General features: G+C 30.5%; 2 protein-coding genes across 2 annotated transcripts; one reads left to right on the top strand and one right to left on the bottom strand.

The window, feature by feature from the left end:
* Positions 1-375: 375 nt before the first annotated feature.
* On the bottom strand, positions 376-14,416 carry HELRODRAFT_191443 (hypothetical protein; the record flags this gene model as incomplete). The annotated part of the gene is made up of 16 exons (XM_009018391.1): positions 376-711; positions 819-1,038; positions 2,062-2,215; positions 2,714-2,794; positions 4,266-4,395; positions 5,960-6,151; positions 6,348-6,597; positions 8,198-8,313; positions 9,790-9,974; positions 10,940-11,221; positions 11,589-11,988; positions 12,066-12,233; positions 12,992-13,156; positions 13,285-13,838; positions 14,045-14,255; positions 14,381-14,416. 16 exons carry the CDS (start codon positions 14,414-14,416, stop codon positions 640-642), a joined length of 3,216 nt encoding a protein of 1,071 aa, XP_009016639.1. The 3' UTR covers positions 376-639.
* A 6,532-nt stretch (positions 14,417-20,948) lies between these two features.
* Positions 20,949-22,176, top strand: HELRODRAFT_77665 (hypothetical protein; the record flags this gene model as incomplete). Its single annotated transcript, XM_009018390.1, has 3 exons — positions 20,949-21,027; positions 21,151-21,236; positions 21,970-22,176. Coding segments are annotated over 3 exons (372 nt in total), but the record flags the coding sequence as incomplete, so codon positions are not given.
* Between the last annotated feature and the right edge of the window lie 470 nt (positions 22,177-22,646).

The following is a 22,646-nucleotide window of genomic DNA, read 5'->3' as shown; positions in this document are numbered from 1 at the left end:
GCATTGAAATTCTTTTATGCTATATTACACAAACAGTTGTGATTTGGTTCTTATTGGTTATTTAAAATTTACGAACAATATTTTATCAAATGTTTGTAGGTGAACACCAATGTTTGTTACAAATTTCGTTATATCCGGTCATGATATTCAAAGGAACGGGTACAACGAAAGATGAGGCTTACAGTGATGCTCTGGTCAATGCATTTGGCTTTTTACACAACTTCGTGACGAAAGTTGAAAAGAATGAGACAAAATAACATCTACGTGTATTAAGTTAATATTTAGGTTTACTCTTCAACGTTCCTCTCGTGTTCATATTTATTTAATTCTTCATCCACTTGAACAATTTTTTTAATGTGAATTGAGATATTTTTTGATTTTTATGTCATAAATAATTTTTCACAATTACTTGCACACAGAAATGACAATTAAATCAGTTGTACATTCCATATTAAACAATGTTGTTTTCTACTTATTAATAAAATATCAAATATCAACTCCTAAATAGAAGATTTTCATTTCAAACCGGCTGGTTGTGCATCACTCGTTAGTTTTATTTATGGCTGAAATGTGGAATGTTTCTTGCTCGCTATTTTTAAAATGTTATTCGTTTTTTTGTTTCGTAAAACTTTCAGATGCTTAAATTTCACGTTTAAAAGACGGCAAGACTATGTTATAGCTTCTAACGGCTTTTTGATTCTCTAGTATAACCTGATTGATTGGTTATTATAAAAAATGAAAAAAAAGAATTTGAAAAATGGAAAAGAAATGTTATGTTTTTCGTTGAATTTAATCTTCAAAGCAAATGGAATGCTTACCGTTAAGATGTGCTTAATGTCCTGACGTGTTCTTTGCTCATTTTTTGCGCGTTCGTGAAGCCTCTGAAATCGAACATCTAAGTTTTTTAATATCTTCTGCACCGAGTCTAGTTGGGGAAGGGTGACGAGCTGAACAAATCCGACGTGGACATGCATTTGTTGGTTTGTTCGGAAGGATGAATTTGTGTACAGTTGACGCCATCGACCTAACTTGTTTTGCCTTTTAAACAATCGATATTGTGTTTTTGATTTGTGTTTAGCATTGGAGATGATATACATTATTTAATGCACTTTTTATTTGTCAACTCTCTATTCACTAACTTCTTGCATCAAACTTTTTGCCTATAGTTGACCGACAGTTAGGAACCAAAAAGTGAATCAAATTATTGAACCAAAAAGTCAGATGTGTACATTTCGCGTTTGTGACTTTTGAAAATTGGAAGAATTGGTATATTAATAAATATGTCATTTACTGTGCTGCATATGGTGTGCATATATGGCACAAAGAGGTATTGTGCAAATAAATATTTAATATATATATATATATATATATATATATATATCAATCAATAGGAAACTTATATAGCGCCAATTAAATGTTTTCAAAAATTATATACATATATATAATTAATGTTGAGACAGTCGCAGATAATTTGTTGAGAAATATCACTTCATTTTCAGCTTTGATCAGTTTCTGGTTCAGTTTGTCAACACAAACAGTAATGGTTTGGTTTTCGTATCGTATTTTTTCATTGTTTTTTAACTTGAGTTTAAACTATTTTTTTATTTATTTTTATCATATACAGAAAAAGATTTTTACTGTTGGTTGTATCTTATACTTATATCTGTGCGTTCCCACTTTATTGGCTACAAGAGATCACTTTGCGTTGGTCCATTATTTCTTTTTATTAGTAGTATCTTCGTCGGTAGCAAAGTTACTGCATTTTGTTGAATATTTATTACAGGGTTTTCTTTGCAATTTTAAGTTGAAATGTATTCCTGTTGCGCGACAGTATCTTTGTGTTACTGTTGAGTATCTCTCTAGTAATTGCTGTTCCGTGCGCTGACCAAAGCTGAAAATGCAGCGATATTTCTTAACAATTATATGTGATATTTCTTAACAATTATATGTATACACGTTGAAAGAATATTAGAGCGCTTCTTTTTTACTTAGATTCAATAGATTCAAAAAATGTGATTGCATGAGAAATACAAAAATATTACAACTCAAGAAAAAACCGACCTAGTTTTGTTTTGCCTTTGTTTGTTTTGCATTTGTGATGGTTTGAGGCTAAGCCTTCTACCGATTGGTGCGTTGTTTGTAACTCTGTCACTCGATTTGGAAGTGGACGATGATAATCGCATAACTTTGTTCCCGGGCAGTAGTCCGTCCTTATCTTTATTTTGGTTTTAAATAACTCTGTTAAAACTTGAAATAATATCAATAACAGTTCAATCAATCATTTGATTGTAATTATGAGGTATCAAAACGAAAAAGAAAAACTTGTCCAATGGAATATTTGATGAGAAAATAATCGTTGTTAAATAAAAATGATAAAAAGCAAATAATACAGAATATTTAAAATCATGGAAAATCTGACAATGAAGAAAAGAAGAAAGAAGCTGACAACAACCTGAAAATGATAAAAAATACGAATGGCTTGATAGTTTGATAGTTCTGTTATCGTACCGCTCATATTTATTTTACATTATTGCATTGAATGGTTAGAAAACTTGGCCCTGCGTTGTACAGAGATAACCTGCTTAAAGATTATGATACACTGTTTGCCCGCATGCATTCGCAAATGTAGTTGATTGATTGTTTATATGGTTGAATGATTGATTGATTGCACTTCAGATCTGGAATTTGTGTAGAGTAATATAACTGTAACCACCTGGGTCTTTGAGCTGTCCCGTGTATGCCTCATTTGTGAACTGAGACACTGGATCACAGATCACTGCCGAAACTTCTTTGTCTAATAAAATATATAAAGTGAACATTTATTTATGTATTATTTATATAAGGGCAGTTTTAATATATTTCATATCTATCAGACAACAATAATAAGCTTGTTTATTCAATGGGATCATAAAATATGGAAATTTTTAAACAAAATATAATAATATATATATGCAGATTTTTAGTTGAAAATATGTTGCGCCCGTTGGTATGGCCAATGGCAATCCTTGGCTCGGAAGGTTGGACACTGAAAGAGAAGATGAAAGAAAAATTGAAGTTTTTGATATGAATGTTTAAGAAAAATACTAAAGGTGTCATGGAAAAACAGAAAAACGAATTAATGGGTCCTAAAAACGACTGAAATACAACAAAAATTACTGCCTGAAGTAAAAAAAAAATTAGGCTACTTTGGTCACATCTTCGGGAAACACTAAAGCAATGAAAAAGATATAATACAAGGGACGCTGTCCAAATCAAAACGAAGAGGAAGGCAAAGAAGAAGATGGATCGATGACATAGAAGACTGGAGGGATTTTAAAATGGGAGAGTTGTTGAGAAAGACGCAGGACAGAGTCACCTGGAAAAAACATGAATGGTTAAAGATAAGACAAGTTGAAAAAACATTGAAAATATCGGAAAAATGAAATTGAGTTAAAAGAATAAAATGCAAATTTAGAAAACAATTATTAATTCCGGAAGTAAATGGGTATTACCGAAGAATATCAAATCCTTCTCACCTTTAAAAAGAATTCATGTCTAAATAATTTATGTTTTGCATTGAGAAGATCAAATTATATTCAACACAGAACTAACGAAATGACATGTTGATGAAGAAGCCAATCAAGAAAAGAAATATATTTTAATGCTAGACAGATGAAAATACGAATTCAGTAGCATTATTTATTCGCAAAGACAGAGAGATGTTATAGAATTGAAAATATAATAAAATGTAAAAATATAGATGAAATTGTGAAACAAATTACAGTTTGTAAACTTGTAAAGATATTGATGGAGAAAATAGTAAAAGAATTTTAAGATTTATTAAACAAATTGGTTCATAATTTGAAAAATTTAATTTAAAATACATTCAATTACTCCAAAAGTAATGAATGTAAGAAATAATACTAATATATCCAAAACCACAGTTACAGTGCATTTCAGTGCTGAAAATATCTACATAGTCGGTGTATAAGATAAAATGAATAAAAAAAGTTGTTAAATTCTTTGTTTTCTATATAAATAAGTTAAAAAATTATGAAAAAATACGATACGAAATATTGAAAAATTGAACCAGAAACTGATCAAAGCTGAAATATATAAAGTTTATATAATTATATATATATATATATATGTGATATGTGTGTTCTGTGTGTGTGTTTATTGTTACGAATAATTTATATGGCTTCGATGAGTTTATAACGAAAAATTTCTAATAGGCAATACTATTAAAATCATTTAAAATTTTGCAGGAATTTGAAACTTCTTACTTTCTTCTTTCATTCTTTCAAGCTTAAATAGATACCTCCTAACAAGCCTCTGAAGGATGTCGGAGTAGGTATTCAGGTAGATGCCTGTTGAATCGTCGTCGCTCGTGCAGGAATCGTTCACACGTTCCACCTTGAAAGTTTTCGATGATTTTATATCTACCGCAATAGTTTCAGGTGAACGGTGAAATAGTTGAATTAAAAATTTAAATTAATTTATATCAAATTACGTTGAGCAAATGTAAAAATCAATGACACAACATTCCAATGAGCAATAATCAATACAACTGAGAGTATATATTCAGTTGTACACATAAACTTTTACATTTATGATTAGCGTTTCATTTAATATAGATTTAAATAAATAATAACACTACATATCTTTTCTTCGAAAACCTTGAAGAAGAACAGATAGTAGCAATACCATCAGTGCAGTGAAATTTATGCTGGGGACCAGAAAGTAAATATAAACTTTTCAATTAAAAAAAAAACCAAAAAACAACTTGAAACACGTAAATTATTATTTTTCTAATTCACTCAGCCCCGTCTTCTTACTCTATTGACTCCAAAGAATTTTTTCTTATTAATTAAATCGACTAGTTTTTTGCAAAATGTTTCGTATGCACATGTTTGTTTGAAGGAACGACAGATATGAACGAATATAAGCTACCTGAATCTTGAAATACACTTGAAAGTATGTATATCAGCCTTCCGGCATCAATTTATTACGAATTTTTGTAATAAATTTTCAAACGGTACAATATAACACAAAAATAAACTGCCTGCTAGATGTCAAACCTTGAGATTATGTTTCTGGAACGTTAATACTATTTATATACTGTTGATCAGAAAAAATACGACAAATAGTTATTTGATTTTATAAGAAGATATACGTTATTGTTGTACTGTAGCATGATAAAACAACGATGGCAATACTTAATGTGGTTGTTGAATGAAGCATATGCACAAATTTCATGAACAGTAACATAAAACGATCGTGACAAAACCACATGATAATATTTCAAGCCGAATGACCCAAATTGTCCAGCGTTAATGTCATTTCCAAAGCATACAAACGTACACTCACATAAGCAATAACTCATACACTAACATACACATACATACGTACACAAACAGCACGGCCAAAAAACATTAACAAAATTGACCAACATTTTATAGTGAGGCATTCAATGAAGTCTGAGCGGCTATCCAATTGTTACATACTTACATGCATATTACACACACACACCACACACACACACACACACACACACACACACACACACACACACACACACACATTAGATTTCAATTATATTTAAAAATATATCGTTATATACATATGTATGTATCTATGTAGATATATATTGCTACTGCAATGGTCAAATTACGCTATATTATTTCTTATCTTGATTATTAGTTACCCTCGTTATCTTTGCTATATTTATAATCTTGTGATTGTAAAAATCTACCGTAAAGGCTATATAAGGTCCTACTAGGAGGAGGGGTTTAAACGAGGTTTAGAGCGAAAGTTTGAGAAAACAAAACCGGCCAACAAACAAGGACGGTTAAAATTGACGATGAAGCCAGCAATTAGAAATATAACCATGCACTAATCCTTCCTTAAATAATGTAAAAAAAAATACACAAGAGAGTATTTGGGGAATTAAAAATTTATTTGTTTGTAAATTAACAACCTCCAGATTTTTCTTCTTGCGACAGCGGTAATCCAAGAGGTAGGCTTTTATCCTGCTGCTCCAGCCGATGAAATATTTTAGAGTCTTAATAGTAGGGACAACATTGAATGGCACGGGTAGAGTGCTACCATGGTCAATGTAGTTCATCCAGAGTTTAGTTCGAGCAAATTTCCATTCCACATCACAATCACCCTAATTTTTTAAATTTTATTCATTTGGTGTTGGTTTGAAGATTTAAAATACAGTCGTAAAAATTTATTTGAGAATTTTATTTCGTTTAAAAAATTATTCAAACATGACGCACTTGATTTTGATTAACACTGTGTTTCACGTCATACACACATATATACACACATATATACACACACCTACACACACAAACACACACCTGGATAGCTTCGAATGAATGACTCATCATAGCAATGAGCATGTTGGTGAGGACGATGATGACAGTCACGTGGTAAAGTGCGAAAAGATACATTCCAACTTGTTCGACCAGTGACGTCGTGTGGTTGCCTCCAGGAAAGTTGTTGTGGTACTCACTACTCTCCCACTTGCCAGGATACTTCACTTCGACGCTTTCCACTGGAACCAGCCCGAACATTGACCAAAACAAACTCTGCAATGTTCTCGGAAGCCTGTATAGAGTGGGTTTTTTGATTAATGCCACTAAGCATTAGATGCTGATGTTTAACTTTGGAAATGCATCACGGTAAAAAAACACTTGGTTGAAGTACATTAAGGTCATTTAGTTAAATTATTAAGGTTATTTAATTTGTTAGCACTGCTTTTTTCATACATATTTTATTAACAACGCATAAGAATCTGGACAGCTCTTTTAGACGGATTGACATTGTATAAATCTCTAATTCAATTTTCGTATGCAACTTCAACTGCCAAAAACTGACTTGAAAAAAAGTCAATTAAATGTTTGCTTAATTAGTTGCTTCTGATATGTTTGGAGAATGGATTTTCAAAATCTACACTGCCTTTGTTTGTTGCTTACACTTCCCCCAGCAGCGGAAGTGTTCCCTCAAAATCCTTCAATGAAGTGAAAGTTGTCAACGACTGCTACATATTTTTCTTTCATTTTTGGAGTGACAAAGGCAGCAAAATTGTGATTTTGCAATTATAAAAGTAAAACGTTCTAAAAGTATTCTTAATAATTGGTGTGGCTACTGAGAAGCTACAGTTTAAACGTTTAGCACAGGAGTAATTTAAGTTTAAGCTGAAGTAGGTGAGGCAAAATAATACAGAATATTTAACACGTGTAATTAATATTTTGTACCATCACGGTTGAAGAGACCAACTGACAATTTTCTCACACCATCACAACATTTCATCCGACACTGTTGAAAATGTACTTGAATATTGTAAAAGTATAATGTCTAAAGAGATGCAGCATGTTGCAGTTGCGCTAATGTTAAAGAAAACCAAAACAGGAAAAGCAGTGCATAGGAGTGAAAAGAAGGAAAGAATAGTATTCGTTCAGAAAGGCTGGACTCATCAGCAGCCCAAATACCTGGCAGTTTTTTCTTATATAACCCCACAAATTACTTCGTTAGTCTGTGCTGTTCATTTTATTTATTTTTTGAAGATCGTTAGTTTTAATGGTTAGGATTTGCGATTCGACAAGTATTTATTATATTACAGTTATGAAAAATTCAATAAAGAGTTGAACGGGAACATGTTTCAAAGTCTTAAACGTTTTAAACAAAAGTATTAAACATATGTTTATGCTAAACTTTTCAATATTTTACAGTTAAGGAAACTTGAAAAACACAAATTTTAATATGATTATTAGCATAAGCTAAGATAATTTTGGCGCTTTTCAGTGAATGAAAGTTTCAAATTAACAATCAAATTTTTCTAGACTTCCTCAAAAAGGATCATAACAAAATAAATTAAAATTAAAAATCTCATCGGGTTTATTTGAAAGACGTGTACGAGCATGAGCATTTTTTGTAGAAAAAATCGAAAATTTCGCTGCTGACAAATATTGTTTGCTGTTACCAACAATTTCTCAAGACATTTCAAACGTTTGCCGCTTAGTAGCTTCAATTCGTAACATTTTGAATCAAGTTGTGAAGTGTACATGTTTGCATTATTTTTTGACTTAATACAAGCATGCATTATGTTATTTGAATGAAATATTTTACATGAATTATTTACATTGAAAATAATGTTTCCATTTTGATCAAGCAGTTTATTTATTTACACACACAACATGAGACTAACCCTTGAAATGCGACAGTGGAGTAGTGGATTTTGTTGTCTCCCTCCTTGCCGACATATGTCTGGAAACCGTAGTACCAGTAGAGGTTATGCAGGCCAACCATGAATGCAAATAGCACCTTTTCATTTTCAATATATACTTTGGTAATAATTAATCGGTTAAGATTTAAATTTCATTTTCAAACTTAATAAAATTTTCTTGTTTTGCCTTATTTATCTTATTGTTTATTTGTTTGTAGTCAGAGTCCTAAATCTCATTTATATAATTTGTATTTACATAAGCCAAGAACTGATTTTTTCATAATATCAACTTCGTCGTTTTCTATATGTTTTTGGAATAGTTTAGCAACTACTGTAAAAATTCGTCTCCACTGGGTATTTTTGAAAACTCTATTTTCAACTTGTTTTTGATCAATATTTTTCTTAATATCTTTATTTTAGGCACGCCAGAACTTTCACTTTTTATTTCGATGTGAGTGTTTGTGTGTATATATATTTGTATATATATATATATATATATATATATAAATATATATAATAAATAATAAATATCAATAAATATATATATATATATATATATATATATATAAACTTGTTGGGGACCCCTTAAACAGAAACAAAATTAATCACAGTAATAACATACAAATACATACATATTTGGCGTTGTTTATTTCAGTTTTTTAGTTTTATTGCAGTTGTTTCAATTTCTGTTTTTTGCATGTTATTACTGGTATCAATATATATATATATATATATATATATATATACAATAACAATATATATTATATATATATATATATATATGTATATTTATGTTTTTTTAAATACAATGTGCAACGATCCTAATATAGAAAGCGTAAGCGAAGGCAGCCGCCATAAATATGCAACAATCGCAGTGAAGTTAAACGAAGCGTGCATGTGGTTTCTACAGAGCATGTAGCCTACTGTATTTTTTTCATTTAATATGTACCCATAGTAATCTATCCCGTGTAAATATGCAATTTACTGAGAAGCAAGAGAGATAAATATCAGGCGAGGCATGGTGTGTGTGTGGAGCACGTGTTTATCTTGGTAAGTGCCAGCATTGGCATTATTTGCTTTGCTTTATTGCTGAGCTGACGTTCAGCGTGTCGCATTATGATAAAGTTTGATAGATTTTCGTGAGCAAATATTGTAATACATCGAATGGCATAAAGATAAATATCACTGTCAGATGAATCATTAATAAACCAAACAATTTTGGCGATTGTAACGTTCAAATAGAAACAATTAAAAAAGCTTCAAGGTTTATAAAACTAGTTTTAATATTACACTGAGTGTATAATAGAAATTTGAATGAATAAATAAACGGATAAATAAATAAACAAATGAGTAATATATATATATATATATATATATATATATATATATATATATATATATTTATATATTTATATAATCGTCTCATCATTTTTAGTTAATTTTGCCAATTATTTCATGAAATTCCCATATAAACTATCTAATTTCTTTGGGTTGAAAGTTTTCAAAATGTATGAAAATGTTTCGATAAATTAAACACACAAATGTATAAAAATGTTCCGATAGATAAAACATACCAGCGTGAAAAGAACAAGGAACCTTGAAATGTCTCCCAGCATTCTTCCCAAAGAAATTTGAAGAGGTCCTAGGACTTCGAAGGCAGGCATCATGGATGTTGTCCGTGCTATGCTGAGCACGTTTGCAGCTGCAAATAAAACGTCCGACACTATTTCAGGATCATCTGGCCTCCAATCAAAACGAGCTGCATTGGCATTGTCAACATCATGTTTCATAATGCATCTACAATACTATAACAATAAAGTAAATTGTCTAGAATATTTAAGGGATTTCTTTAAAGTCTAGTTGAAAAATATAATTATTTGGGATCAAATGGTTTGTAAATGTTTCATTGTTTTAAATCGTCAAATTCAAACATTGTTTAAACTGGCATTAGACCCAAAATGCTCCAAAATAATATGGAATTATCAACGTTTAAATTTTCAAAATAGAATTGTATTTATGTAAAGGACCGGGTCAAGTCTTTAGCGGATCCTAGACATGTTACCAAATCCATGCCTTCATTTCCACAAGATACTGCTAATAATCATTAGTAAATGTCGACTACATTTTGAATTATTTGTTGCTTTTCGAATTAACTAATTTTATTCAATTTCACAAATTGCGTAATTTTTTTTCTAAATTTTGTCATATTAAAACATTGCATTACGCATAGGAGTCAAATTTTACCAATTGACTCGAACCTTTACTTTGAAGTATGCTCATCATACAATCTCCATCGATGATATTTTTCTGCTGACAGAGTGTTCACTTAATCAAATGTAATGAGCCCACTTAAATTAATGCTGCTTTTCTTCCTATAAAGTTTTTAATGGAAAAAATATAGGATAGGGCGATGCCAGCATGATATGCAATAACCTCACTTGTTTAAAAAAAATTTCAAGACTTTTATTTAAATCGCGAAATTTTTTCAGCTTTCTGATCTAGATAAAGGGGATGGAGATTACAAAAGAACATTATCAAGTTTGAAACAGAATAAATAAATGTGCAAGTGCATCATTATTAACGATTTCTACTTCTTAAAATAAGATTTTGAATTATTCGCATGCATTAAGGTGCGCTATATAAACACATACATAACTACCTACCTACATACATACATGTATAGGTATACATCAGCGTAGATACATAGAAACGAATATAACTTACAAGCTTTCATGAAGTAACTCATTGAAGTTTTATTTCCTTCGTATATTTCTTTTTTGATCTGATGGAAACGTTTGCAGTCGTGTCTGTTGAGAGCTTCCCTCGCTTTCGTCGTGCCATTAAAAAAGTGATCGGCTTCTTTCATCCACTTGTCGACTGCGAATCGCAAAACGTATGAACCTAAGTAGAGAGACAATATGAAAAAATCTATCCAGTTGTAATAGTCCAACATGTAAACACGAATTCCTCGGTGGTGCAATTGTTTGCATTCGATCCATAACAAACCTGCACGAGTATATACGTAATACATTTTTACTCAACTCACGAGTTTGTATTATTTTTTTTGTTACGTGATTGTGTGTTAACGTTGAAAATGAAGCCTTACCAAAAATCCAGAACATTAAACAGATTTGTACGTTTGTGAGCAGTTTGTTTGCTGGTCTGAAAGATTGTTTCAACATGTTCTCGAAATAATTTCGTTCGTCTTCGCTTTCAACTTGTTGTGTTTGATGCTTAGATGGATAAGAAATTGAATTTGACGAAGCCATTGAGAATTTTGTTGAAATAAAATTTGGCTCCATTGTCGATGACATCGGTTTCACTGAGGTTGTTGTTGTTGTTTTTGTCATCGTAATCAATGAAAGTGCAGTACCATTCACATCAACGTTAATAACAGGATTTTTCATAGATTGGTTCATATGTCGAGAGTCTACGAAATAATGGAAAGACACATTTCTTAAAGCTTTACTAAAGGTCTGGTGGTATCTGCTGCTGTGGTTGCATTTGTTTTGCGTTATAAACTTTGACTTGTTCCAGTTTGTCGCACGATGGTGTCTGAAACATTGCGAATCAGTTATGTTAGAAAGGTTGTATGGATTGCGTTCCTCTAATCTGAATGTCGCCACAGCCAGTAAGACGAGGAAGCATGCATGAGACAATGTGTGCGTCAAAAATTTTGTCGCTGGGCATCTCAACATTTTACTCAACTGAATAAGTGAGCATAATTTTATACAACTTGTTAAATCTGGATATTCATCTTGTTTTAATAATTGCTACGAAAGCATACAGAAAACATTTCAATATAAATTTTGAAGGAAGTTTACAGCAAAGAAAATAGATGTTAACTAACCCTTGAGTTTGGAGATATGATATACAACAAACACGCAAAAGGTACAATTGGAATCAGCGTGCACAAGAAAATGACTTTCTTCCAATTTTCCATTGACTGCAAGAACCCCATATCAGAACCGTACCAGATGGTCGTCAAGTGTTGCTGGCAGTTAGCGTGAGCCACAAACTGTAGTTTTATATTTTATGTTGGATGTTCACTTTGTACATGCAGAGGTTGAGAGACTGAATAGGGAAGATGTCACTAAAATGATGGCACTTTCCTTTTCAACACAATCCATAAATTAAGCAACAAATTTGAGAAGATAGCACGAAAAAGCTGATTAAAGTAATTATAATAAGCCATAAATATAGGTAAGAACAATTACATAGAGACCTGCATAAACCAGATCTAAATAGACAATTGATCTCTTAAATCAGTTTACCACCTTGTAGATTAAAATAAATTTGATTGTTAAATAACGTTTACGTTATTTAAATAAATTACGTTTAATTTTGTATATATGTTTGCAATTGAAAAAACATTAAGCTTAAAAGATGCATAATACAAAATGTTAAGTATGGTTTAAATATATATTTTTTATTGATAATTCTATTTAAATTATATAATTAATTTTATATTTTTCATTTTTTAATGATTAGTATAAATAATTGTTTCAAACTAATTTACTACTAATAATTTATTTTTATTTCTTCATATTCATGAAAGGTGGTACTAGTCTCTATTTTTCAGATCAAGGTGGTGAGAGAGAGCGCAATAAAATTGTTATTAATAAAGTCTTAATTTTATAAAACTTTATAACCGTCAGTAATAATTTTGTTAATTAAAAATGTAAATCTTAAATAGATAATAAAAAATTAATAAATTTAACTAAAAAAACTAAATGATAATAATATTTTTATCCCACTTAAATAAAAAGCATAGACCTTTTTTTCTTCATATTCAACAGCCATCTTCAATCTGATAAGAGGATCGCCCCTGTCGTCGCAGCCTTCGTTTAAGACGGCCTCAACTTCTTGCGTTCCTCTGCAAAGATCCATCAGCTCACATGCAAAGTTCATACATTGCTCCACGAGACCCATATATTCATTCTGAAATTAAAACTTATTTTTACAAATTTTTAACGCCTGCTTTTTCAATTACAATAATTTATTGTTTTATAATCAAAAAATAAGAAAAATTATAAACAAAACATTATCTAGAAAGACAAAAATCTAACTTTAAATTCCTTCTCCACTTGGGCTAACTTTTTCATTTCCTGTCTCAGCTGGAAGGTGGTCATGATCGGATCCTGGCTGGAAAGTGCCATGTAAGCAGGACTTGCGAGGGCTTTGTAAGCATTTAAGCGAGATATCGACCGTTTTAATGAGTCACAATTTTGCTTAGCCGTGCAATCGCAGCAATGGCAAGAAATGGAATGCGGTTTTGCAATTGTCTGCTGCTTTGACAAGAACAGCTGTATAATTTCGTGGTTATTACGGTGAGCCGCCAAAATAAGGGGAGATACGTCGGGAGAAAATTGGCCACTTTTTTCTGCTCTTAAATGTAATTTTTTGAAACTGTTGTGAAATTTGCGCAATGGATAATTGGTATTCCTGGATTCGTATGTTGGGTGTTCAATTATTTGGCGAACTATTTTAGCTAGGTCCTTGCTGACAGCGTGTAGAAGTGCTTCGTCGATGAGTTCCAAACTGAGAAACTCCATCAAAAAATCAATCATTTCAATGTTTTCTCCATCAACGGCAAAATGCAGAGCACTCCTTCCCATATAATCTGTGCAGAAGGAAATTTTAAAGGTTTCTTGCTTGGAATGAAACGTGAAAGATTCAACGTAGCAATAAGTTTTATAACTATTGAAACTTCAAACAATATAATAAGCATATGACAAAACGCAGATTATATTATGGTATTTAGTTGCATCAGGTTAAAGGAAATAGATCATAAATCATGTATTGTATAAAGGGGAGCATCTCACGTACCAACGCAATTAACATCCAGATTTCTTTTCTTAAGACCCTTTACGCTTCTTTTGTTATTCACAAATTTAATAAATTCTTTTTCATTTTTTCCCAAATCATCAGAAGATCCCAATTTTTCATCAACGTCAATTTCCCCGACGACTGATTGGCGTACGATTGCCATGTCTCCCTGAGAGGCAGCCAGCAAATACACACGCTCCTCGTCCGTTAGCTGTTTTTGTTTCAATAAATTTAAACATTCTATTCAAGTGACCTGTAGTAATTATCTGTACACACTTTAAACATAAAAACTGCAAAAACATTCACAAATTTATGCTTAAAAAAATAAATTCCAACCAATTCATCTTCGGCGTTTGGATTGAAATGGGCCATGGTTGACTCGATGATTTTGAGCTTTTGGCAATTAATCCTTCATATCAGTCATATTTTTAAAATTTATTATTTAAAATGTGTAACTAACTAAAATTGAAATTGGTAAATAATCTATAGATTATAAAATTTTAGCTGAATTAAAATAATCCCAAATAAATATCTGTAAGACCCATTGTCGATTCCGAATACTGAAAAAAGTACAAGAAAAATTGAGCAAGATAAGCAGAAAGAGCATGATAAACGGAATAAACTAACTTAACCTACGAAGCATCAGTGGCATTTAGATAACTTGAATGTATTGAAATTAACAATACTACTTCACTGAGTTGTTGTAAGCATGAATTGACAAAAAGCAGGCGTTGATTTTAAGGCTGAAATGCTATGTGCAGTTTCATATAGAATCGTGTGAGTATTTGAGGAAGCGCTACTAATTTACGATTTGAGGTTCTCCTCTATCATAAAATATTTTCGTTCCGTTTTCATTCCAGTTTAATTCGGGACACACCCATATTGCATTCATAAATGTTAAAAATTTTCTAATTCGCCATTCAACAGTGTAAAATAAAGATTTATAATGAACTATTGTTATGAGTGAATTTCCACGAAATCAACGCTACAATTGATTCCAATACAACAACAATTCCATATTGAAGTAGTCATTAACTTCAGTCAAAAAAATGTGACTGAAGTAATTTCAGTATTACATTATTCTTTTTTAAAGAGTGAACTTGCTTTTTCAATAACTTTGCTAAACGTCATTAAAGACAAAAATATGTAGTTCTAGGAAAACCGCTTAGAAAAGAAAGCTTAAATTATTTAATCTTTTAAAAAGGATTTTTTTTTGTTGTGAAATTTTCAGGAGATGCAGCGCCAACAAATTATTTTCTTTCGTACGTCCACTCAACCGAACCGAAGAACGTGAAGAATTTAATTAAATTTGTGTGGCACCCCGCCATAAATAAAGTACATCCTGGCTCAACAGCATTAAGCCAGGAGCACTAAATGATTTGCAGAACAAATGAACGATTCGTCTGAGATAATTATTTTTGTAGTGTTTTACCGGTCAATATTGTATCTACGACTCAACATTGTATTTACATTACAAGTCAACATTACATTTACATTACAAGTCAACATTACATTTACAAGCCATTTTATTTGTGCAGTCTGTTTAATTTTAAAACCGTGTTTTACAGAAAGATTAAAAAATTTCTAATGAATTACTTCTAACAACTTTAAAAAAATTATTTATTCAATCGAAATATCAATATATGTTCCGGTGATAAAGCGTTCTCAAACATCAAGGCATGTTGTGCTTTCTATGTAATATAATTACATAGGTATAAGTTGTTTCATTTGAAACTTTAAAAAATTATACGAAAGTAAGCTAAAAGTATAAATAAATAAATATTTTTGCATTTGTCGATGTTTGGGCTACTGAATGTCTTGTGTCAGCAGTTGACACCAAATTTTATATCGTGTTTGCTTTGCTGAAAAGCTTGAAACACACATGCACGGAAAATAATATAGTTGCTTTTTTTAATAAAAGGAAAAAAATTGTACGATGATACCCATAAATTAGATTGTTTGTAAAATGCCAGTGGAGTTTAGTTTGATGTTGCGTGTCAAAAGTTAGGTAGATTAGAAGGAAATTAAGCAGATTAGAATTAATGTATGAAAAAATTCACAAACTTTTTCGTTGTCAGGAGGTTATTATTTTATTCATCCAACTGTTCTTCACTCAATTTTCAGCGTGATTTATGACGGTGTAATTCATGTTTTTAATTTGCGTGTTTGAACGGCTGTCATCGATATTTTGAGAATATCCATTTTACCTGACAAATGATTTCAATTGTATTTAACGAAACATCGTCAGGAAAGGATCAAACAACAATATTAATCTTAAAAGATTTGTATCTGCAAACAAGAAAAATGAAAGACGAGAATGATTTGAGTATGCAAAGAGGCCTGGTATTTATGATGTTTAATAAGAAGGAGGCACGATCGATCGCACTTGAATGACAAGAAGGAACAAGATGCAACAAGGTGGATCGCTCAATGATTTGCCCATTAATATCATTTTGTTTTCAACTTTTAGACTAGCTATATTGCATTGAATTTTTTTATAATGGTTTTATGTCACACAATTCTACAATTCAGATCCAATTTACAGCTTGTATAAAATTCGCCTCATTCATCTAATCCATATGTATTTTTTTTTATCCGTGTTTAATCGTTAAACATATTACTGTAATATATGTAAAAGTTATTTTTTGTTGTTTTCAGATACGTAGCTAGCTGTTAGGAGGTGCTTTTGGACTGAAGCCTTCGACAATGAATGAATATTTTGTATTAGGGATAAGGTTAAATGATAAATATTTCTATACAAATTTTGAATTCAAATTGTCGCTGCATTCTCAACCGTAGAGTTTGACTAACCAGTAAAAAAATTGTGGAATAAGCAAATAAAAAGTTGTCAACCAGCTAGAAAAACCAGCTTAAATTATATTTTAATTAATAGCAAGATCAACAAAACCACATGTAACTTACATCAGATAATCTAAAATATTTAATAGTTGTTTTCAGTAAGTTAACTTATCGTGAGTTTTACGTTTTCGAAACAACTTTTATTTTTTTAATATTATTTGCCAAAATAATTAAAAAAAATTCTGATTACTTTTCAGCATATTAACGTCATTTGTTACTGTTCTCACTCCTGCTAGATCTTTAAATCATTCACATGAACGAGCAAAGTAGAAATCGCTCAGTCGGGATGAACGTAATTCGGTAAGCATTGATATCGACGTTTAGATTGCATCCACAATATATATATATATATATATAATATATATAATATATATATATATATATATATATATATATATATTATACATTACCAACTGTACAAATTACTATCTATATATTATAACCTCGTAGAAACAATTTGCACTTTGTCGAGAAACATTTTGGAAGATTTTAACAATTTAATGAAGCATAATTCAATGAGTCTTGATTAATCAGTCAGCTTTTGATATTACATTCATTTTTACAAAAAACTCTATTGATAACTCAGTAGTTACTTTTATAAAGCAATAGCATGCAAACGCACGTCGACAAAATTAGTTTTTAGTTCTTAGAAATGATATCTGAACATCATCATTTCGTAAACGGATTATCAAACAGAAAGAATGAGGCATAGAGTAGCAATATTGTGTAACACGTTGAAACCAACGATAAATTATTTTTTATCCATATTCAATATTTTCCTTTTGTTAAAATATTTTTATGTTTAAATTTTAATGTACATAAAGTTTAATTGTGTCATAACAAACTAAGTGTTAATATTCACATTTTATATTTCAGTTTCTCAAATAATTTTGATTTATTACCAAAGTTGTGACAAATTTACATTAAGTATTTCATATCTTTTAACATTCATTTGTGAAAAAAGGCAAAAGTTTTCAGTTTTAAGATAAAAATGGACAGATGGGGACAAAAAATTAAGCAAACATACGGGAGCGTATGAGCATAAAAGCGATCAAACATGTGAGCAAACATGAAGCAAGTATGCGAAGAAACACATCAGCATGACGTTAAAATTAGAACAAACATAATTCGAAAGATTGAATATCTATGTATTATAAGAAAGCGCTTACGTGTATGTATGTATTCAGGAAGGTTCCAGTATATGGGCGTATATATAAATGGGTGTATGAGTATATGGATACATGGGTGTATGGGTACACACATAACTAGAATAAATATAACGGCCTTCGTTCACTTTTAACGGTCAAAAAAGAAGCTTACTTTCGGAGGGGATTTTGAGGGTGATTTTTGATCGCTCGAGTCAAAAGTTACGATCGTATATTTAACTAATTTCAAAATATTGCTTTTATTTAAAATGTTAACATTTTAATTTTGTTAAATTGTTATTCAATGTGGTAATTAATAACTTTTATTTGGTATAAATTTAAAAAAATAAAATCGACAAAACCGAAAATAATTAAAAGTTGAAAAATTTGAGGTTCTTTGCATATACCTGCTTCAACCCTTAAGAAAGTTTTGTATATTGGTAAATAGGCCTTCCCTTATGTGTGTTGATGCAGGTCGTTCTGCGGGGTTTATAGATTTGAAGCGCTTCATTTAGATTCTTGGGAACTCGACAGAATAATCTAACAAAGTTAACCACTAGACAGTCAGTAGTTAAAAATTAGATAATTAATTTTATTTGTAAGGAAATAGTTTTACAAAAGTTTACCTTTTTGTAAGTGGTTAACACAACACTGATTGGATTTGCTGTTACAGTTGGCATGGCAACAGATATAATGAATAGCATGTTCTATAGAACCAGTTTACACAGTAAGTGCAGAATATATTGAACATTAGCCGGTGCTAATATTCACAATACATATGAACTTAATACAAACAAGTGGCTTTTGCGTTTGATGAATTAACTGACGTTGCTGTTTTATATTTTTTAACTATTAAAAAGTTATCTATACTTTTTAACTGTTAAGTTAAGTTAACATTATTAACTAAATTCAAAATACATTTTAAATATATTATTAATCCTTTCATTGTTTACTTTTATTTTTTAGTAAGAAAAAACAAATAGTATATAATATAAGCATATTAGCATACATACATATTCATATATAGGTATATAATAATTTAATCTTGAAAATGTAAATAACTATTCTCTGCATTTCTAACTGAATTAATCAGCTGGTCTTATTATATTCTCAATAGTTTCATACTTGTTAGGTGTTAGAATTAGATTGATGGAAAGTGTTGAAACAATGAACGCTTCGGGTGAACGTGTTATTGGTTCGTATCTAAGTTGTTTAGTCTCCCATACAACATTCATGACAGCTAATAATTTCACATTTTATATCATGTATATACATACAATTTACTATATGTCTATTTTATATATATAATGTATGCTTATATACAATATATATATATAATATATTATAGACAGTTATCATCATAGTAGAACTCAGGCACGCCTTTTTTGACTGAGCTTATTAATTTGATAGATTTTTTGTTTTTTTTAAAAGCCATCCCAGTATAAAGGTTAAAATCCTAAATGAATTACATCCCAATGCAATTATTGCATCAGGGTCTCAGTCTTGAAAGTACACACGCATATGTAAATAATCATCACACCTAAGAATACACAATTACACACACGCTCACACACATACATGAAAATGTATATATATATTTATCCGATTACTTTTGCAACTTAACCTAAAGTTTATTAACATCATTAAGACACACAAAAATGCTTGACGTTCAAATCATAAGTTCGACTAGCATTTCTTTAGAAAGTAATCTGTCTGTGAAGATAATAACTCAAATCGATATTTTTAAGCGTTACTCTTTTTGTTAACATGATATAGAAGAAAAGCAGCCGGATGAATATGGACAAGACACTTATAGAAAAACTTGCCAACTGGTGAAGACCACGCCTGCAAGCTGCATTTTGACGGGCCTAAAAACAACATCTCTTCATCTCAAACACAGAAACATTGGCCCTAATGGAGCGAAAGCACTTGCCACTGCTTTGCTGGTTATTTTTAACTAATAATTAAATAACCAAAAAAATGTATGTTACACAAGTCTCAGTGTTCCTGAAAATTTAAACTGTTTTGGTAGGAGGATCCCGTTTATTGTAATTTATTTATTTAAATGTTTCTCTGCTCGATGAACAAAAAGTTATCCGTATTTATTTTATATTCTAAACCTCTAAAGATTAAGTTTATAATATTCGTTTTATTTGTTGCGTTCATGAATTTTCCCACCTTCAGCTTCTGTATCTGGCGTTGTCTCTTATAACCTCAGTTTTTATTTCTTTTCAGCATAACAAAATGGTTGAGACGTTAGATTTAGAAGAAAATGGTTTGGAAGGAGAAGGAATCACATATATTTGTCAAATGTTAACCAAGAACAAAACAATTACAACTGTGGTAAACTGTTTTAAATTATGGAATTAATTTCTAAATAAGCAATCATCTATTCATTTTTTCAATAATAATAATAAAAAGAAAAATAATAAATATTTGGTACAAATATTCTACATGCGTATGTCGCGTTAAAAACATTGAAACAAACACAAAGAACCTGTCGCACAATATGGCCGGAAACATAGGACCATTGCGTTGTCGAGACTCATTCTAAGCAACAGCACCATCATCAACCTAAACATTTCTTGTTCGTTATTTTTCATGTTAATATAGTAAACTTACGCTGCTTATTGTAATAATTTTTTGATCTAATGGAAAGAATAGTTAAATTTTGTGAACGAACATAGATAATTAATTAATAATGATAATAAATAGATAATGAATTCAGCGATTATGACGCAGAAGGACTTGCTAACGCTATCGAAGTTTGGCTTTTTGTACTATGTTGAGAACAACAAAATAAATTATTTTAAATTGCTAAAATTAACAATTAACTTATATATGTAATGTGATGAACTTAAGAGGAACATAAAACCATAAAAACGTAACAATTCAAGAAAAATGAGAAAATAATCAACTTGAACGTCAGCCACAACTGCTTCTCTCAGAACAGTGCATCTATGTTTAGTCAAGCCTTCGGTTCGATCAAATTATTTTTTTAATTTTTCGTATAAACTTGACATGTAAATGTAACTTTACATAACACTAATTACAAGTAAGCATGTTGAAAACATTTATTCACGAAATATTCTTCGTATGAAGGTTCCAACAACTCCATCGAATATCTCGACCTAAGTTGGAATCAGTTCAGCAAACGAGAAGCAGCCATTTTGTTCCACGGCTTTAAGGTCGGTGGGCTTATAACATTCAATTTTAATTTTAGTCTACAAATCAAAAATTTAATGTTAATTTAACACTTAGCTTGTTTAGTATTTGCATTTTAGCATTTATTTCCATCTTAACGCTTTTTTAGACATATGTATAAATAGCATTTATTCCATTTAATGCATTTTTATCATTATGAATTATTTTTTATTTAATTATTAATTTATGTTGCACCTTTTTCCCACTTATGTTTAAGTTTATAAACGTTATTGTACAGAAGGGGTTCATTTGCATGTCTTGGTGAATATTTACGTTGTTAGCTTATATTCACCTATATTTTTATCACTATAAATCAGTTTTTTTTTCTAATTGTATTTCATGATGCTTTGAACAAAAATACATTTCATTTTTAATTTATAAATTAAAATTCCTTATTTCGAAACTGTTAACCCTTTTTAGAAATCAAATTACAACCAGACTTTTAAAATTTTCATAATTTTGTCCTCTTTGAAATGATTTAATTAAATTTTAGAACAAAATAATTAACAAAAATAAATAAAATGAGTAAAAACCACTCAACACAATACAATTAAACAACACACATTTTATCACATTGACATCATAATATGTCTTACTTTTAAGAAAAATAAATCATAACACTTTTAATTAAATTTTTAGACAAATTTTTAACGGTTTTGTTTACTTAATAGCTTGAGCTTTTAAAGTAGAATGAATTTTTTAAAATATGATTTAAAGAAAAATTACTGCCTCACATCAATCAACATGTCTTGGAATGGTATCGGTGTTGAGGAGTGTTCGGCTCTGAGCGACGCGTTGAGAGGCAACAAGTACCTGAGAGAACTTGATGTAAGCCACAATCACATCAACTGGGACGGAGCCCTACAAATTTCAAAGGGACTAAAAGAGAATGATACTTTAGAAATTCTTTACGTATGTTATTGAAATTCCAGTGCATTTTACTTTTTTCAATCTATTTTTTTTCAAAATTTAAAAGAATAAAATTGAAAATAAAGTACATTAGTCAATTTCCATATAAATAAAAGATTGGTGGTAATCCGTTGTCAATGACTGGTGTGTTGGACCTCTTAGATTCTGTTGACAATCCAATGAGTGCCATCACTACCATGGATTTCACGGTAAGTATTGTTATTTCTATTAACTCTTGATATTCCATTGTGGTATGTAATGTATGAAATAAGTTTTTATTCAACTTTTATAAATAAAATGTCCAAATATAGAATGAACAATGAAAAGGCATAATGAATAATTAACCTGGTTTACTTTTTCCCACGTGAAATACTTTTGCTTGTTTGTTAATAGTGTGAGTGTGCTGATAGAACCCTTGAAGAAATCGTATTTTAAAAATGGTAGGGAGTGCCGGTTAACAGAAAGATTGTGTACATCATTGAAAG

This window comes from Helobdella robusta, assembly GCF_000326865.2.
Source record: "Helobdella robusta unplaced genomic scaffold HELROscaffold_21, whole genome shotgun sequence".
In the NCBI taxonomy this organism is placed as follows: Eukaryota; Metazoa; Annelida; class Clitellata; order Rhynchobdellida; family Glossiphoniidae; genus Helobdella; species Helobdella robusta.
This window is presented reverse-complemented; position numbering and strand designations above follow the sequence as displayed.